Below are 17873 nucleotides of genomic sequence, written 5' to 3' on the forward strand. Positions count from 1 at the left end.
ACAAACATCATCTCATGTGAAAATGAGGTGTCCTCACAAATTTAAAAGTGCAGGTCTTTTTAGTACTGCCATTTAGCAGATGAAGAGTTGGAGGCTGATGGTGCTGAGCAATTTGTCCAAGTAAGCCTATGTGTAGCACAGTCAGGGCTGCCGCACAGGCAGGCCCCAAAAACTGTGCCCTTGTGACAGCCTCTCCAGGCAGCAGCTGTGGTGCTGTCCTTAGTTGACAGGCCCTGAGCTAAGGCTCATTTGCTCAGGCAGTTGAGTTTCTCTGCTTAGATCTTCTATGAAGCCTTTCTGTAGAATTTTAGAGGTCAGATTGCAATGAGCAGAATTTGCACCACAACCTGTTTCATAAGAAAAATGGTTTAACAATTTGTATGGGGAACATTCAAATTCCTATAAAAAAGTTTTGGTCACCATCATGTTTTCGGCACATTAGTAATTTTCATTTAATGCTTCTCTCTGGAAGCATTTGCATGTACAGGTTTCAATAACCTCACTTCATTTTGCTCACTCTGAGGAGAGTGGAGATGACCATTATAGCAAAATAACTTTTGTGTTGGAGGTGATGAGCCCAAATAGCAGGATTTTCCCAGTTTTTCTCTAGGACTTGCTGTTCAGAGGAAAGCCTTCTCTGGGCCAAATAAGTTTTTCCATAAAGGGAAAAAAGTCAAATAGGTTTTCTTTATGGTGGTACTTAGGAGTCGGGACTCTTTGAGCATGGTGGGAAGGGATGGCGCAGCCCAGGGCTTCACCTCTTTGCTTTTTGATGGAGGACCTTATGTACTAACTGGTTTTGGATTTGATCTAATAGGAAACCTTAAAGAGTTTTTAATTAGAGAGTAACAAGTTTGCATTTTAGGACGAATACTTCAACTGCAATGAATGGATTAAGGAGGGAAGAACAGAATCAGGCCGTCTAATTAAGAGGTCCCACAATGGTGGCAATTCAGGCAGAAAATGATAGGTCATGTCCTAGAACAGTGCCTGGAACAATAAATATTTGTTGAAAGAGAAAAAAATCATCACCCCAGAAGCCAAGCATTTCAAGGAGGCGGGTAGAGTATGCTGAAGAAAGGCCAGTAAGTCTGTGAATAAGAAAATGCCCATGTCTTTTTAAAGGAGGGTCATTTTTTTGAAGTGCCCTCTAGATTTAGGCACACGGAGTAATCTTGAAGTGACAGCTCGGCTGAGTTTGATGGATGTGGCGACGGGGAGGCGCCAGTGAAGGCGTATTCCGAAGGCCTTTCCGTTATCCCGTAGCGAATGGCTCTGCTCAGCTCAGCAGGGCGAGCGCGAAGGCACGGGTGCGAAACGCTGGCCCTCCCGAGGGCAGACACCGCACCAGACGTGGTTCCTGAAACGACTGGGGAGTGGCCGGCGGTACTTGTCCCGATCACAGAGCTGGCCGAGCTCCGGGCGTGGCCCCTGCGTTCAAGAAAGGGTGGCGGTCGGCCTTGTGCGAACGGGCGTGAAGGCGGAAGGATACCCATGCCAGGCGCCCCCGAGCTGCCGCCTTCACCCACCCGAGGCGGCAGGCTCCCGGGCGCGGCGCCCCCCGCGACATTCCGGCTCCGCCCAAGACGGCCTCGGCCCGTGCCCGAGTGGGCGTGGCTCTCAGGAGGCCGCGCCCCCAGAGCGTTCCTCCAAAGGGGGCCGCCCTCGTGTCCATGGCGACGGCGACTTCCGGCTCGCTTCCCGAGGTGCCGCCCCCTGGAGCGAACCCGGTTGGGGCGCTGGCTTCCCCTCGCGGCGGCGGGGAGAGCCAGTCCTGTAGGACGAGGAGGCGTCCCCAGAGGCCCAGCAACGCCCGGGAAGGAGCAGGAACCGGGCGAAGGGCAGACATGAGCGACCCAAGGAGGCCCGCCCCGGGCCGTTAGGGGCCGACCCAGGGCCATTCCGCTCCCTCCCAACCCCCTGGTGCGCACTGTCCGCCTGGGGCTTCCTCTCCGACATCAGAGCCCAGGTGGTCTTAGCCATCCAGTGTCTGGCCCCAGTGTGTACACGTGGGGAAACTGAGTCACGGAACAGGGAAGGAGCCAGCGAAAGTCCCCCAGCCATCCCCCTTCCCATTCAGGAACAAAAAGCCTTGGTCGTGGTCCCTGCCAGGTCTGTCCAGCCCAGCATGTTGTATGGAGTGACCTTGGATGACTGGGTTTGTCAGCAAATCCAGCACCTCATAGGCATCCCAGGGCTCCCGTTAACCTTCTCGGAAACATCCACTCTGCAGTGGGATTGTTTTGTTCTGAAGGGGCAGCAACACTGCCTTATAACACCATGACTTTCTGTGGGTGGACTCCTGCTGGCCTTCCTGGGCCAAGAGGGTGCTCTGATACGTATTTCATTCCCACCTCTCGCCCCGCAGGATCTAAGAGGATGGAGCCAAATACCTGCAAGGCCAGGGAATCAGAGGAAGACGATGCTGAGGAGGAGGAATCCCAGGAGGAGGGTGTTAAAGGGGAAGCTACCATCCCTGCTAACCCTTCTCAGCAGTCACCCTCAAAGTCCGACTATAAGGCTTTGGGGACTGGAGTTCCCTTATCCATTGTAGCCAAGAAAATTCCAAAGAAAATCATAGCCCCCGCTGATTCCGATGACTTGGAAGTTGGCAGGAGAAAGAGAAGGCGGAAACGCAGGTAGCTGTTCCCTGGACTCACCTGCCCAGCTCCAGAGACACCCCCCAGCTTCCCTTCAGCAGCTGGGAGTGCGGAGATCCAAGGCCTTCCCTTTGATCTGTAAAAGAGGACAGGGAGTACCGGAATTTGGGCACAACAAAAACAAACAAAACTCAGCACCACGTGGGCTGGCACATTTATATACACTGGTCTTTCCTTTCAGTAGCTTCTAGAGAATATGAACTACATTGTGAATTTGTTGGGTGTCCCTTCATATGGGTGCCTGGCAGCCCAGAGCCTTCTTTTCCACCCTGGCTGATTCATGCTGTTCCTCCATTCCAGACCCCTGGCCATCAACCTGACCAGCTGCAAGTACGAGAGTGGTAAGCACTGGGGTTGTCACTCATATCACTGTGCCTAAGAGGTCACCTACAGCTGTCGCTTTTGCTCTGGGATGGTCCCCCATACAGGCTCCCTGCCCCTGGATCTTGTTAGGTTGACCTGTAAACTGTACTGAGTCCCCTGGCTCAGCTGCTGGCAGTGGAGACACCACTGTCCCAGTTAGTCTCAGCGGTAGGGCGGGAATCTCCACAGTTGGCTAACGAAAAAAAAAAGACTGCAAGTCACCATTGCCCCATCCTTTCCAGGTTTTACCATAAACAAGAGGAGACCAGGTAACAGATTTTTTAAGGATGCTTTTAAGAGGGGGGGTTCAGCAATTAGAAAAAATATCAGCAGCTAGGCCAGCCATGTCTTCCTCCCCTCTTATCCCTAGTGGCACCTATGCAAGGGGCCACCCAGAGTGTGAGGTGCCAGTGTGACCCTTCCCGAGGGTTGGCTCTGTAGGCCAGAAAACATCCTCAGGGAGAGAGAAGACTGACAGAAGCAGAGAGCCAGGAGCTACTTTTCTCTGTCAGATTTTTGGAAGGGCCTTGGCAACCCCATGACCTAGGAATTGTCACATGGTACCTAACCCACAGAGCTAAGAACTGCCTCCCTCTTCAAGCCACTCGCTGGACAGGTCTGTTCCTTACCAGACCCAGCCTAGTCCCAAGGCTCATTACCAGTGGCAGGCCAGCCCTGCTGACCTCTGTCTCACCACAGTGCGTCGGGCAGCACAAATGTGTGGCCTGAAGGAGGTGGGGGATGACGAAGAATGGACCGTGTACTGGACGGACTGCTCTGTCTCACTGGAACGAGTCATGGACATGAAGAGGTTTCAGGTACAGTCTTCTGACCCAAGACCCTAAAGGGGCTGTGGCCCCAGAGTGACCAGTCCTGCCCTTCTGCCCAGGCACCTAAGGCTGCTCCTCTCTGTGGCTATACCCCTGTGCAGGGAAGGCCAGAGCCGGGGCTTCTGCTCCAATGTAAATGTTCTCCTCTCGGGTCTCTGGAACTTTTATTACCTGACAGAAATGTCTGCTGGCCACTGTTTGCCTGGAGGCTTCTGTGTCCAGCTGGCCCCCTGTAGCGCAGGTGAGCCCATCTTAGGGGGAAGCCTGGGAGACTGCTTCAGAGCTATCAGCAGAGCCACTGAAGGATCCAGCCTTCATCGTTGCTTAGCCTAGCATCCCACACTCATTACAAGTCCATGTGGCATCGTGCACGGCAGCAAGAAAGTAGGAAAGATGAGACACAAGAATAGAACTAACTTCTTCATGGTATGTTTGTTACCCATGAATTGGGTCTTTGTGGTGGGTAGCAATGAGCTAATTTAAAAGGGTCTGCAGGCTTATTTTCAGAATCCAGGAAGGGAGTTGAGGAGACTGTAACCTGTCCTATAGCAAGGTGTGGGATAGAGCCTGAGAGAGCGGGCGAGCGAGTGAGCTCTGAGTGCTCAAGAAGCCCCAGAGAAGGGGCCCCAGGAGAGCAGTTGTGAGACGAACAATAACTGAGAGCATGTGTGGAGGCCTTACCATGCATCAGACACTGTTAAGTGCTTGTACAGTCTACGTGGCAGATTCCCTTTTGTTAGGAAGAGGACACCCAGGCTCAAATACTTAATTCAGGCAGCTGGCGAGCGGCAAGCCAGTGTGGGAGTGTGGGCAGATGCTGCCTCCCAGCACCGTGGGAAGGCACTGGCGGGGCTGGGGGGTCTGGCAGGCCACCTTGGCAATGCCGTGCCCTCTGGACATGCAGGCAGTGCATCCCCCGGGGTGGTTCAGTTTCGTTTTCTCTTTGGGGGACATTCCCTCATTGGCTCTGTGCTGGCGCACACCAGTTTCTGTTACAGGACTTGTCTGTCGTGGTCGGAGGCACCTTTAAGGTGGCCAGAGGCCCAAAGTCCTGCCCGCCCTTTCACTGCTCCTCATTTCCTAACCTCAGCTGTGTGTGTGTTTTGGGGAGAGGCCAGGGAGGGGGTTTCTCACTTGCCTTGGGGAACCTCCCTTTTCTCCTTTGGGGTACTAAGTACAGAGTTTACCTCCACCGCAACTTCCACCCCGAACTTCCCAGTCCTTCTCCACTGCTTACTGGGATGCCCTGGCCCCAGAACGGCCACTTACTCTCAGGGTTAGTAGAACCAGTTGGCCCTATTTCAGAAAATCAACCACTTTCCTGGCATGACGGAAATCTGCCGCAAAGACTTGCTAGCTCGGAACCTCAACCGCATGCAGAAACTCTATCCTACTGAGTACAACATCTTCCCCCGCACCTGGTGCCTCCCCGCAGAGTGAGTGCTCCCGGCTCGGCTCCCCAGGCAGAGACACCGGGGCAGGAAAGGGTTCGCCACCTCGGCTCCCTCCAGGCTCTGGCCTCTTGGGGATGGAAGTGGGATGAGAGTTCCAGCTGGTCAAAGAAAAGTGAGTCTGAGACGGAGTGTTCCAGGAAGGGTGTAGACTGGACAGCACGAAGCGCTCCCCAGGCCCTGGGGCAGCCATGATTCACAGAAACCTCTGACCAGCCCCTCTCCACATGTAGCTATGGGGACTTCCAGTCCTATGGCCGTCAGCGAAAAACCCGCACCTACATCTGCAAGCCAGACAGCGGCTGTCAGGGACGTGGTATCGTCATCACCCGAAATCCCCGGGAGATCAAGCCGGGAGAACATATGATCTGCCAGCAATACATCTCCAAGGTGAATGTGCCTCCGGACTGCCAGGCCCTCCCCAGCAGCTCCCGTGTCTCCCAGAGCCAGGGAGGAAGCCAGGTTTAGGCCCCTGCCCTCCTGCTGTTATCTTGGGGGCACTATGGAGCCATGGTTCAGAGCCAGCCTGCCTGGGTTTGAGTCTCGGCCTTTCCATTTCCGAGATATGTGACCTTGGGCAAACTTCTTACCTTCTCTATGCCTCAGTTTCATTTGTTAAATGGGAATAACAACAGTGAGTTACTATGTATTTGAAGCACTTACAACAGCGTGGTACATGGTAAGCCTGTCAAAGGTAGTCTTCTGTGTCCCTGATGGGTTTGTGGTTTGCGTGCTCTCAGCCCTTCCTCATTGATGGCTTCAAGTTTGATATGCGAATCTACGTCCTGATCACATCCTGCGACCCTCTTCGGATCTTCATGTATGAGGAGGGCCTGGCTCGCTTTGCCACTCTGCCCTACACGGAGCCCAGCCATAGCAACCTGGTAAGGGACAGGCTGGCAGCCCTGGGGGCAGGGCGGTGCCCTCTGCTCTTCCACTGCCCTGAGTGCTGAGCTGGTATGGAGGGACCAGGTAGAGAGGCTTGTCATGGCCGCCCATGAACAAGGAAGGTAGCCAGTGGGAACCCGCTCAGCCTTTTCCCTAGGAGCTCACCCAACAGTGCTTGGTGCAGAGGGACCAGAGGAGCCTGGGAAGGGGTGGGTAAGGAAAAGCAAGGAAGGGCTGGAGAGGAGAGCTGCACAGAGGCAGTCTGAGCCCTGGGGCTGCTCTCTTCCCAGGACGACATCTGCATGCACCTGACCAACTACTCTATCAACAAACACAATGAGAATTTTGTCCGGGACGATGCTATGGGCAGTAAGAGGTACTCCCTGCTGTTTCCTCCTCTTCCTCTGTCCCCAGAGCCCCACAGTCTTGGCAGCCCAGGGAGCTGAGCTGGCTCTTGGGAGGCTGATTTTTTTGAAAACTCAACCTTTATGGAGCCCTGTCCTGTGTTTGACCTCCAAGTTTAGCCCCAAACCCTACCTGGTTACTAGGCTGTGCTCCGGGCTGGAAGCAGCCCTGTAAGCCCAAGGCACCTAGACATGAGTCAGGGCTAGCGTTAGGGAGCCTCCTGCCTGCAGCCCAGCCCCACTGGCATAGAAGCTGGTCTTCCTCTGGGGACTGGGCCTCACAGGAAGCTGTCGACGCTCAATGCCTGGCTGCGAGAACACACCTACGACCCCAAAGAGCTGTGGCGGAACATTGAGGACATTATCATCAAAACTGTCATTTCGGCCCATTCCATTCTTCGCCACAACTACCGAACCTGTTTTCCCCAGTATCTGAGTGGAGGTACATGTGCCTGTTTTGAGATCCTTGGTTTTGACATCTTGCTGGACCACAAGCTGAAGCCCTGGCTGCTGGAGGTGAGGATTATCTCCTGGGCTTTGTAAAACCAAGGTCCAGAGGCCTCCCTGACAGGACGCCGGGGATAGGCGTCCACTCAGGTGGCGGAACACAGAACAGGGGGCGCGGCAGCACAGGGGAGGGTACAGCCATACATACAGCCTCTACACTTTCCACCTGCCGAGTGAAGATCTTGGTGGCCTCTGGCCCCCACTCATGGAATCCTGGTTTTGGATCCCAGTATTCCTTGTGTAAGCCTTGCCTTTAAGGACACTATACCCATAGAGTCAGGCTGTCTGATTTGCTTTCACCAGCCTGTGTACTGGAGGGGTCTCTGTGGCAGGGTCCTGTGGCCTTGGAAGTCAGAACACCCACCTTCCTGGTCTGGGGCCTCTGGAGAGGGGTGACTCTCCCAGACCCCCTGGGTGGGCCTGCGTGAAGCTCAGGAGCTCTAGAAGCAGGTGGATAATGGCTCTTCCTGGCAGGTAAACCACTCTCCAAGCTTCACCACAGACTCCCGCCTTGATCAGGAAGTGAAGGATGCACTTCTCTGTGACACCATGACCCTGGTCAACCTGCGGGGCTGTGACAAAAGGAAGGTGATGGAGGAGAACAAGTGGCGAGTCAAGGAGCGGCTTGTCCAGTGCCACCAACAGCCACGAGAAGCCAGATGCTCCAGGTGTCCTGTACTCATTCATGTAGCTTCTTTGCTATTACTTTCCTGAGGGTAAAAGCGCTTCTCTAGATGCAAAAGGCAGCCTGAGGCTGAAAGGCTATGAAAAATCAAATCTTTTTGCATAGATAACATACCACATTTTATAGAATACATGTTCAAAATTCAAAAGATATAGTAAATAGCCTCTCCTGCCCTTCTTTTTCAGATTCCCCCCCTGGAGCCAATCAATGTTGCCAGAATCATGTGTAGACTTTCACCAACATTTAATGCACTTATGTACATGTATTTTACTGCTTGTTTTTTTCCCTCTATCTAACCAGACAGTAGCATAATTTTCACACTCTTTGTGCCCTGTTTAGTTAATACATAAAAATAAATTGGAGTAGATTTAGGATTATTCGTATAACATTGTTCTTCCTGACTTGAATCATAACATGCAGGGCCTTTGTGTGTGATATCCTGGGGGCCTGGTACACAGAAGGCCCTCACACGTTTGTGTGAATGGAGGTGAAGTTTAACTGTGAACGCCATGGATGTTCTGATGCGATGAGGCTGTGTGCGTGCCTGTTAGGAATCAAGTCTTTCAACGTGGAGAAAAGGTTGGAAACCACTGGACTTAATAAAATCGGTAGAATACTAGGCAGCCATTTAAAAATGTGCAACCCCATATTCATCTACAACAAAAAAGGAAGGGATAAAGAAAGCAAGGTAGTGAGTGGCTACGTCAGGATCCAAATTCAGGAGATCCTGCCCCGGTCCACGCTCATAACCGATGAGCCAACCGCACAGTAAGGTTATGGGAGGTTTTTAATCTTCTTTTTGCTTTTCTAAATGTTCTGTAATTAACATATACACAATATAATTAAAAATTACTTTATAATCAGAAACCTAAAAGACTGTGGTAACTTGGAGTGCTAGTTTAGGAGTGGACACCTTTTCAATTAAGATGAAAACCAGATTTCCAGAAGTCAAGCCTGTTTTTATGCCTACATACAGGTGGGACTGGCCACAGATGGGCTTGGCAGCTTTCACCACAAGGGCAGGGGACCAAAAGGCCATGAAGCTAGCAGGAGGTTCTCAAAGCCTTAGCCAGCCTTCCTCTCCCTACTGAACATTCTCAGTCCTTCCGACTCACCATGAGCTTGGTTTCCACAGGCGAGAACAAATTGAGTTGTCCCACGCAGCAATGCTGGACCAGGAACATTACGAGGATTGCCATCTTGGGGGATACCGGCGGATCTACCCAGGGCCTGACACAGAGAAGTACGCACCCTTCTCCAAGCACAATGGCTCACTCTTCCAGAAGACTGCTGCTTTCAAGGCCAGAGAGGAGTGTGCTAGGTACTTTGCCTTGAATGCTCCTCTGTCCACTTGGCGGGGGGCAAATCTAGAAGCTGAACTGCTCCCCAGCAGGGTGGAAAGGAAGCCGGACACTTGAACACAGAGGCATGGAGTGATGAACTCTATCAGCCTCTTAATGACTCAGTTTAGCAGGTCTCCCATCTACCCCCTTATTCTTCTCCCACCAGTTCCCCAAACAGATCACAATGTCCTACTTTTTCCCCATCCCCATTTTTCCTCATCCCTCTTCACCCCAACACAATTTCTCAAGTGTTTGAAGCTGTTGTGTCTTGTCAGGCAGCAACTGGAAGAGATCCGTCTTAAGCAGGAACAGCAGGAGACCTCAGGCATTAAGAGGCGAAAAGAAACTAGGAACCAGAACCAGGGCGAATCAGCAGGGGAGAAGAGCCGATCCAGGGCCAGGCTCCGGGGCCTGTCCACCCACTTGGCCCACAGGAGCCGGAACCAGGAGAAAGAGGTGTCCAGGGTTTTGCTGCTCCCATCTTTCTGCAGGAAAATGGGTTGGTACTGCTAGAGAAGGGACTCTCTGCTGTCTTCTCTGCCTCTTGTACAAGAGAAATGAGTTCCTAATGAATACACTGAATCTGACCTTTCGGAACAGGAGAGAAACTGGATAGCAAAGGGAACCTTCCACTAGGATTGGGGAAGAGGTGGAGGGAGAGTGGGCAGCAGGTCTGATCCATCCTTATTGATGGCTGGGGACTCATCCTTGGAGAGCCTGCATTCAGCTCTCATGTACTTTGTAGCTGCTACCAGTTCACCTGGAAACCATGCAGCCTCAAGAAATTGTGGAGGAGGAGGAGCTGGAGCGGATGAAGGCTCTGCTACAGAGGGAGAATGTCATCCGAAGCCTGGGTATTGCAGAGCAGCTCACCCGCATACTGCGCCCCAGCCACCAGGGCCAGGAAAAACTTCATGAGTATCGGGTGAGGGTCCCTACACAGCCTCTCACAGAACAAGGGCACAAGGGCTGTAGTGGCACATGGTGGTGGCCACAGCACAGAAAGCTAATGTGATGCCATCTGGCAGTGGAGCCTGGGAAAGCTGGGGTCTGTTGGCTCCTTTTGCATCCATTCCCAAGCTCCCTTGTTCTTAGTAACGACATCCAGCAAAGCGCAGCTCCCAACCGTCTCACAGGAGACTTGTTCTCTGTATTTCTGTCAGCAATAACCCCAAACTCATGACCGACAAACAACAAAGCTGCTACCCTCAGTGGCTTCTGTGTAAATATCTCCCTAGCACTGCAAGTGCCATGGCTCTAACAGGAGCTAAGTAAACAGTCTTGGGCCACCAAAGCAGCTGCCGCATTCACTATTCCCCGGGCTAGTAGCAGCAAACCTGTTGGGTCCTCTGTTTCTGTTGAACCTCAAAGGAGTAACTGGTTAGATAGTGGCTACGGCCTAGAAGAGACTTTTCAGTTACTTGTTTTCTTCTACCACTCAATGCAGCCTCACAGGAAATGTGGTAAAGGGCTGCTTTCTCCTCTAGTCTAGATTTCACCAAGACGGGCTGGGCAGTCAAGAACCGCAATCTGTGAGTCTGGTCCCACTGGTCCTCCTGGGAGGAGCTGCCAAAGAGCAGGGACCTCATTTCCTGCATCCAGTCCGGCCCCACAAATTGAGCCCCAGGATCTTAGGGCCACTGCCAAGCATCAATACTACAATTCCACATCAGTCCTCGTGCCATCTACAGCCCAGGAACTTCAATTGGGTAGGAGATTCAGCAGCTCTCGGCCCCTGTTCATTGTCAATGAAGAAATCTGGAAGGCGCCATTTTTCCAGCACCAGAATCAGGCTCACTAGCCGTAAGTATGCAAAACTAGCTTTGGTCACTCTGATTTGTATAAATTCCCACTAGCAAATATTATAGTCAGGATGCTCCTCAAATATAATATGGCACTTCCAGCAGTGTGGGTGTGGGGCAGGTGGTGGATCCATTTATTTACCTCCTTCTGTGTGCTAGTCCCTGATGATACAAAGGGCAGGCACTCAACAAACCTAACAGGGATATGGACAAGTAAACACATAAATTACAATATAGTGTGGTAAAGGCTGGAGGGAGGCATGGTATGCTATGCCACTCCTGTGTGTTGGTGATCGGGGAACAGTTGGGAAAGCGGTGAGCAAACCTTTCTGTGAATACCAACTCAGGGGAACTCATGTTTCTACTGCAGAAGGCCAAGCCAGCAGAAGGCTAGAAGCCATAAACGGAGCCCCGGCAGGATCACTGCCACCCTGTTTAACTCCAAAGCAGCGCTATTTTCTGCACCCGGAAAGAATGGCAAGTGGCTCATGGACTGAATGCACCTTGCCGCCTGTGGTAGGCTCTGAACACTGAGCAGCGGGAGTCCGGGATCTCACCTCCGTCCTGCCTCCGCTGGACCCTGCTGCAGTGTCCCACTGCGGCCCTCAACGTCGGCCGCCACAGGTGAATGCGGGGACGGGGCCCAGCTCTCAGCCTCCCTCGGAGAACCCGCTCAAGTTTCCAAAGGGGCAAAGGGCCTTCAATCTTTGCTAAATTAAACTACCCACAAAACTTCAGTTTGAAAAGCCCTGGCCAAGAACCTTGTTTGCAGAAGGCAAAACGCAAAGACACCAAAGAATTTCTCAATATTCAAAATTATTTTCAGATGGGTAAAGACTAAAAATGAAGAGCCACGGCCAGCCATGACCTCATCTCCGCCCTTCAAACCTCAGTCTGAACACATCGCTGGGTGATGGGTCTGCACCTTGGGTGCGGGCCGAGGCTGGAGATCCTCCCGGCAAGGAGACCCTTTCCCGAGGAACCCGTGTCCGGGCAGCTCCGCCAAGGGGACCCCGATCCCGCCGCGGGGCGGACACAGGCCGGCCTCGCAGCCGTAAGGCGGCGGGGCGACTGAACCCTCTTTTTATTAAAGTTTATGCCATTTTGCAGGCGCATCCTCTACCTCACTGCGGCCCTCGCGTTTCAGGGACACCCCCACCACATTCACAGTCGGAAGGGAGGACCGCGCGGAGGCCGCAGCCCGGTCACACGCCCACAGCCGGAAGCGAGAAGGCGGTGCCGCGCCGAGTCCCGCTCGCCCCACCCACTTCCGGGACCCCCCGACTTCCGGCCTTGCCTCCTTGCGAACGCTTGAGGCTGATTTTTTCCGTCATGGCGGCTACCCTGAGCCTTTTGTTGGGCGGGCGTGTTCGTGCTGCCGTCGCTCGCTGTGGGTTCGCGACCCGGGGGGTGGCGGGCCCCGGCTCTGTCGGCCGCGAGCCGGACCCTGATTCCGACTGGGAGCCGGAGGAGCGGGAGCTGCAGGAGGTGGAGAGGTACCGGCTCCTCCCGGGGCCCTCAGCCTGAAGCAGGGCCTCGCTCCCCGGCGCTCCAGGCCGCGCCCCCTTGGCGCCGGGCGTTCGGCCGCCGCATCTGCCGCGGCCGCTGTTTCTTCCCCTTGTCAGGGGCGCAGAGGAAGGTGTTCAGCTCCCTTGGACCTACGGGTTCGTTTGCCAGTGACGTTTCATCCCCCGTTGAGTTCGGCGTGCGCAAGGGCTGTTCTGGCGGTAGATTTCTGGGGCGGAGCACAGCGGGTCTAAGCCCGCCGACTCGGCCTGGTTGCCCTTGCAAACGGAGAAGAGGGCAGGGAGCTCCCTAACTTAACCCGAGGCTCTTAAGCCACCCATTTTGTTTGCGCGCATGGCTTCTGCTATTGGTTCTCTCCCCCAGCACCCTGAAACGACAGAAAAAAGCCATCCGGTTCCAGAAAATTCGGAGGCAAATGGAGGCGCCGGGTGCCCCGCCCAGGTCCTTGACGTGGGAAGCCATGGAGCAGATCCGGTAAGACTCAGCAGTTTGGATCTGCTGTGATGAGACGTAAGGGATTGTGAAGCCTAGAATACTACTGTTTTTTTTTTTTTTTGCTTTTTATTTTTTTAAGATTTTTTAAAAGAAAAGCAGAATGATACAACGAATTTCCGTTAAGCCCGTCATCTGGATTGAATAGTTTTTAACATTACGACAGTTCGTTTATACCGAAATTTAAAAATAGTGAATTGCAGATTTAACATTTAATTCCTAAGTAATAGATCGTGACGTTCTTAACTTAAGATTCAGAATTGGGGACTTAACATGATTACGCATGTTTTCCTGAAGAGAGGATCCATATCTTAGAAATCTTAAAGATCCTTTTTAAAATTTAATGTCTTCTGTTTTGAATATACACTGTGTTATGTGTGGCTCAGAATTGGAACAGTATGTTGTGGTATACACATGAGGAAGTTTTAATCCCAGTCTCCTATGGGTACTATTTTTAATAGTTTTGTGTGTCTTTTCCCAGGTTTCCTTATGCAAATACAAGCAAGTATGAATATAGATTTTTATTTTCACTTCCTTAATCACAAACAGTAGAACACAAGAAGTACTGTTGTATACTTTTCTGTTTTCATCTAATATAGTCTTGATACAGATTTTCCCACTTCAGAAGAGAAAGCTCTTCATTGTTTTTTATAGAAATCATTGTAAATGGTGGTTTAACCAGACTTTTATGGTGGGCACTTGGGTTGTTTCCACTCCCTTGCTGTCACAAATAGTGCTTTAGCCAATAACTTTGTATGCACATCATGCCACATATGTGCCAGGTGTGTTTGTTGTATACATTCCTGGAAGTAGAGTAGCTGGGTCCAATGGCAAATGGATTTGCATTTTGATATATATATTGCTAAATAGCCCTCCAAGTTATGTGCCTTTTTCCATTCCATCAGGATGACTTTGGAGTAGATACTGACAGTAAAGGGGATTCTGTAGAGTGATCCAGATTTTGGTAGCCTTGGCACCTCCCATGGCAGCTGCTCCTGTTTTGAACAGTAGCTTTTTCAAATCTTCCTGCCCATTACCCCCACTTTTGTGGTCAGTAAATGTCCTTTTACTTCAAAGTACAAACAGGCCATTAGGTAAGAATCCTTTAAAGCTTCTTGGTCTTTCTCCTTACTTTCCAGTCTCAATCCTATCCTCTATTTACATCTCAGGGGAAGTGGTAGCCCCTCACTTGTCTGTGACGAACCCTCTGTGTGTTTTAGTCTTGTCCCTGCCTTCTCCTCAGGGACCTACATCTGTACACTTCGGGTTCCCCCTCATCCTTTAGTTCCCAACTGGCTCCCTGGCTGCCTACCCTTTATTTTGTTTTGTTACTACAGTGAAACTGTTCTCCACAAATCTATTGGTGACTTCCTCAGCGCTTGGCAAACCTGACACCCTCGTCTTTAGCCTCTCTAACATTTCTGGAGCATCTGCCCTTGTCAGCTTTCTTGAATTCTTCTCCCTAGATAGCCAGGGCACCACTCAGTTCTGTTCCTAAGGGTGGTTTTTTCAGTTTTCCTTCCTGGGATCTGCTACTTCCGCCTGTATCTTAAAATCTGCTGTTTTTTCTAGTGTTGTGTCCTTCGTTATTTTACCACTCTGCATATTTCCCCGCTTAATGCCATCCACTCACATCATTGTAACCACCTTTGCGATGGGCTGGGAGTTGTAAATTGATCGTCTCCAATCCATGTTTTTCTTCTGAACTTTGTATAATTAACTGTGCACTAGATACCTCTGTTTGGATGTCATACAGATTCCTCATATGCAACACGTCCAACATAGAATTTTTCACTGGTTTTGACAATGCAGTCATAACTCCTTTTTTCACAATAACCCTGATTGGTCCCACCAATCCATCTTAGCTAAAATCCTGGATCTCAGCTTCTTCCCTAGTATTAGGTCCCTTATGGAGTTCTGCTTTTGGCCTTCCTAAAATATTTCTCATCTTTTTCCCCTGCTGTCATTGTCAGAGCCTCAAGTTCAGACTGTCTGGATTACTGTGATAACCTCTTGCCACTGAAAACTACACTGAAAAGCTGTTCAGCTTCAAAATGAAAACTGGCTTTTGGCATCCATTGCTTAAAATCCTTCCTTGGTTCACTATGTCTTTGGGTAAACTCCAGACTCCTAAGCATGGTATGAACTTGCTCCTGTCCTCACTGTCAGACAAGTTGAGCTACTCCCAACATAGGTGATGTGCGTTGTCCGTGGGGCTCACTCTACCATCAGTGACCTTTGATTCTCTCCTTCCTCTCCTCCCTCTGTGAGCCTATTACTTCTTTTCATCCTTTTAAACCACCTCTGGCATGGATGTGCCAAAGCTTTCCTGGGCCGTGCTGCAAATGTTGGTAGCCTGTCTCTGAGTCTCCCTCCTGGGTGCTCTCAGAGTATCATCTGCAGTGACACTTGCCACATGTGGTCAGGTGTTAGTGCATCTGCCTCTACCACCAGAATGTATGTTCTTTGAAGGGAAGGACAGTCTCTTCCTGCATTCCCAGGATCTAACTGGGGCTGGTATGCAACGAGAGAAGTTCAGTTGGTGTGAAATAAAGTGGCCTAAGAGTGGTTGGGTGTTGTCAGCGTGCAGGAATGGAACACAGCCATTTATTTAAGTGGCACAGGGTAAAGATTACATTTGTAGTTTTTCCAAACCCTTTTCATTTCACGTATTTATAACTAGTACTACCAGTTAGTTATTCTTATAGGGAACTTCTTCACAACTTGAAAACCTCCTTTTTTCCATAGGTATTTACATAAGGAATTTGCAGAGTCCTGGTCAGTTCCCAGATTGGCTGAAGGTTTTGATGTCAGCACTGATGTCATCCGGAGAGTTTTAAAAAGCAAGTTTGTACCCACACTGAAGCAGAAACTGAAGCAGGATCAGAAAGTCCTCAAGAAAGCTGGGCTTGCCCACTCACTCCAGCAGCTCCCAGGCTCTGGGGATGCCTTAAAGCCACTTTCTGTAGGCCACTTGGTATCCGGCGCTTTGCAGATGCCTAAGGATGAAGCCTCCTCCAAAGGCCAGGGTCATGGCACAGCTTTGAAAGCGACAGAATCAAACACTCTCAGTGCAAACACACCGACGAGACAGAAGGGGAGGAATAGAGGAACCCAGGTCTGGGAGGAAGAGAGCTTTGTGCCTGGTGCTGCAGCCCAAGGTCATCAGAGAGCACTGCACTCCGGTGATTGTGAGGGCACGAGGGGAGCTGTCAGTGATGGACGGCCACGTAACAACAAGCTGGAGGAGTTGAAGGCAGAGGATCTGGGTGACCAGAACTTCAGCAGCAAAGTAGTGCAGAGGGGGCGAGAGTTCTTTGACAGCAACGGGAACTTCCTGTACAGAATTTGAGCTGGATCCTGTCTTCTGGAAATGCCACGTGAAACACAGGTGGGCAAGTGCATTTGGAGCTGCCTGAATTTCTGTCTACAGATTATCCACCTTCAAACAGGAGGAAATGATAAGCCTGGAATATGGGAGGAAAGAGCTGCTTGGATCTGAATCTGACAAAAAGGCAGTGAACTTCACGTGGCAAATGTGTATTGGGGCAGGGTGAATGACAGGCACGGTAGATTCCAGCCTCCTGGGCTGAGCCATGTGTTATCTTCAGCACTTCCCCTTCTTGCTTTGTCTCCCTGTATGTTGAAACCAGCCTGTGTTGCATGTGCTATTAGGAGTTTCTGTGATGCTTGCAGTATATGTTTGGGAGTAAGTGAACGGTTTGCCTTCTGACCTCATTTACTCTTGGTTAATGAACACTAACAGTTGTGGAACTGCCTAGTCAATTGCTTGTTTTCATTATGTGCAAAATAAAGCAAATGTAGCTTTCTGTGTTGATTGGTGTTCTTGGGGGTGGGAGGGTTTATCTGTGAACCTGGAGAGTGTGGGAAGGGAAGGGGCAGAGGGTCCTTTGTCATTAAATATTGGGAGAGAGATGCAGCTCCCCCTCTCAGTGATGGGTTTTGACAGCTAAAAATGACGTTAGGCCTCCTTCCCTAATCACCTAAAGCAGTTCCTTTCATGTTCCACATACTGTTTCACTCCCCCAGTATTTGAAATACTGTGTTGTTCGCATTTACCCACCTTTTCCCCATAGAATATAGACCCCATGAAGGCAGGAGAACTGTCTCTGTTCATTGCTGTAGTTCCAGCTCCCAGTGTAGATTTCAGTACTGGTTGAGTAAATGACGAAATGGTTGGGGACCCTCCTACCAATCAGGCAGTCCACAGTGGCAGAAGTGGCTTTCTGTCCTGCCTTTCACCTTTGCCAGCCTATCCATCCAGACCTCAGTCAACAAGGCCTATGCTTCCCTTAGGTTGACCTGTTCCTGCTTATCCTGTTAGTGTGTCTTGCCTGACCCACTGACATTTTGGTGTTTCTGGAAACTGCTCCCCCTAGCAAACCCAGCCCAAGCCCGGAAGCTGGAAAGGGGGATGGAGAACTCATCCAGCCTGTGCTCTGGGCTACCGGCTGTCCTGTTGCATGACTTGAGGGACTGACACGCCACAGATGAAGGGGAGCTGCACTTTGGGGCACAAGTGCATCACCTGGGAGGAGGCAACATGATAAGGCTGTGCTCAAACTGAAGAGGGAGTGGCTGCAGGTGGAATGGGCGCCACACGCAACCTCAGGGCCAAGCTCAAGGCTGGCAGACTACAACAGAAGGAGCTTTAAGTCTGTGTGCTCTGAAGGGTATGCATGTCACTCATCCATTCAGGGCAGCCTCCACCTCCCTCTGAGCTGGGATTTGATCTTAAGGGGAGTGGAATGTGGGGAAAAAAAGCTCAGTATAAAACACTAGTGAGCTCTTAAGCCCAGTGTGAGCACAAAGGTTTGTTTGCTTAAAAAATTTGTCAAACATGAAAGGGAGAAAACTAACGCAGTGAATCCCTGTGTATGCATTACTCAGCTTAAACATT

The 17873-nt window shown here is 51.1% G+C and overlaps 2 protein-coding genes across 2 annotated transcripts; both read left to right on the top strand.

Annotated features, from left to right (window-relative positions):
- Window positions 1–1790: 1790 nt before the first annotated feature.
- Window positions 1791–11851, top strand: TTLL13 (tubulin tyrosine ligase like 13). The gene is made up of 15 exons (XM_057494683.1): window positions 1791–1923; window positions 2369–2639; window positions 2961–3001; window positions 3723–3841; window positions 5159–5289; window positions 5538–5694; window positions 6045–6188; window positions 6483–6568; window positions 6881–7112; window positions 7578–7771; window positions 8924–9109; window positions 9407–9587; window positions 9877–10056; window positions 10619–10934; window positions 11304–11851. The coding sequence occupies exons 2-15, from the start codon at window positions 2380–2382 to the stop codon at window positions 11465–11467; spliced, it is 2391 nt and encodes a 796-aa protein (XP_057350666.1). The 5' UTR covers window positions 1791–1923; window positions 2369–2379; the 3' UTR covers window positions 11468–11851.
- A 364-nt stretch (window positions 11852–12215) lies between these two features.
- Window positions 12216–16782, top strand: NGRN (neugrin, neurite outgrowth associated). Its single transcript, XM_036931850.2, has 3 exons — window positions 12216–12429; window positions 12824–12934; window positions 15701–16782. The coding sequence occupies exons 1-3, from the start codon at window positions 12266–12268 to the stop codon at window positions 16302–16304; spliced, it is 879 nt and encodes a 292-aa protein (XP_036787745.1). The 5' UTR covers window positions 12216–12265; the 3' UTR covers window positions 16305–16782.
- Window positions 16783–17873: the final 1091 nt, after the last annotated feature.

The sequence above is a fragment of the Manis pentadactyla genome, chromosome 18, assembly GCF_030020395.1.
Source record: "Manis pentadactyla isolate mManPen7 chromosome 18, mManPen7.hap1, whole genome shotgun sequence".
In the NCBI taxonomy this organism is placed as follows: Eukaryota; Metazoa; Chordata; class Mammalia; order Pholidota; family Manidae; genus Manis; species Manis pentadactyla.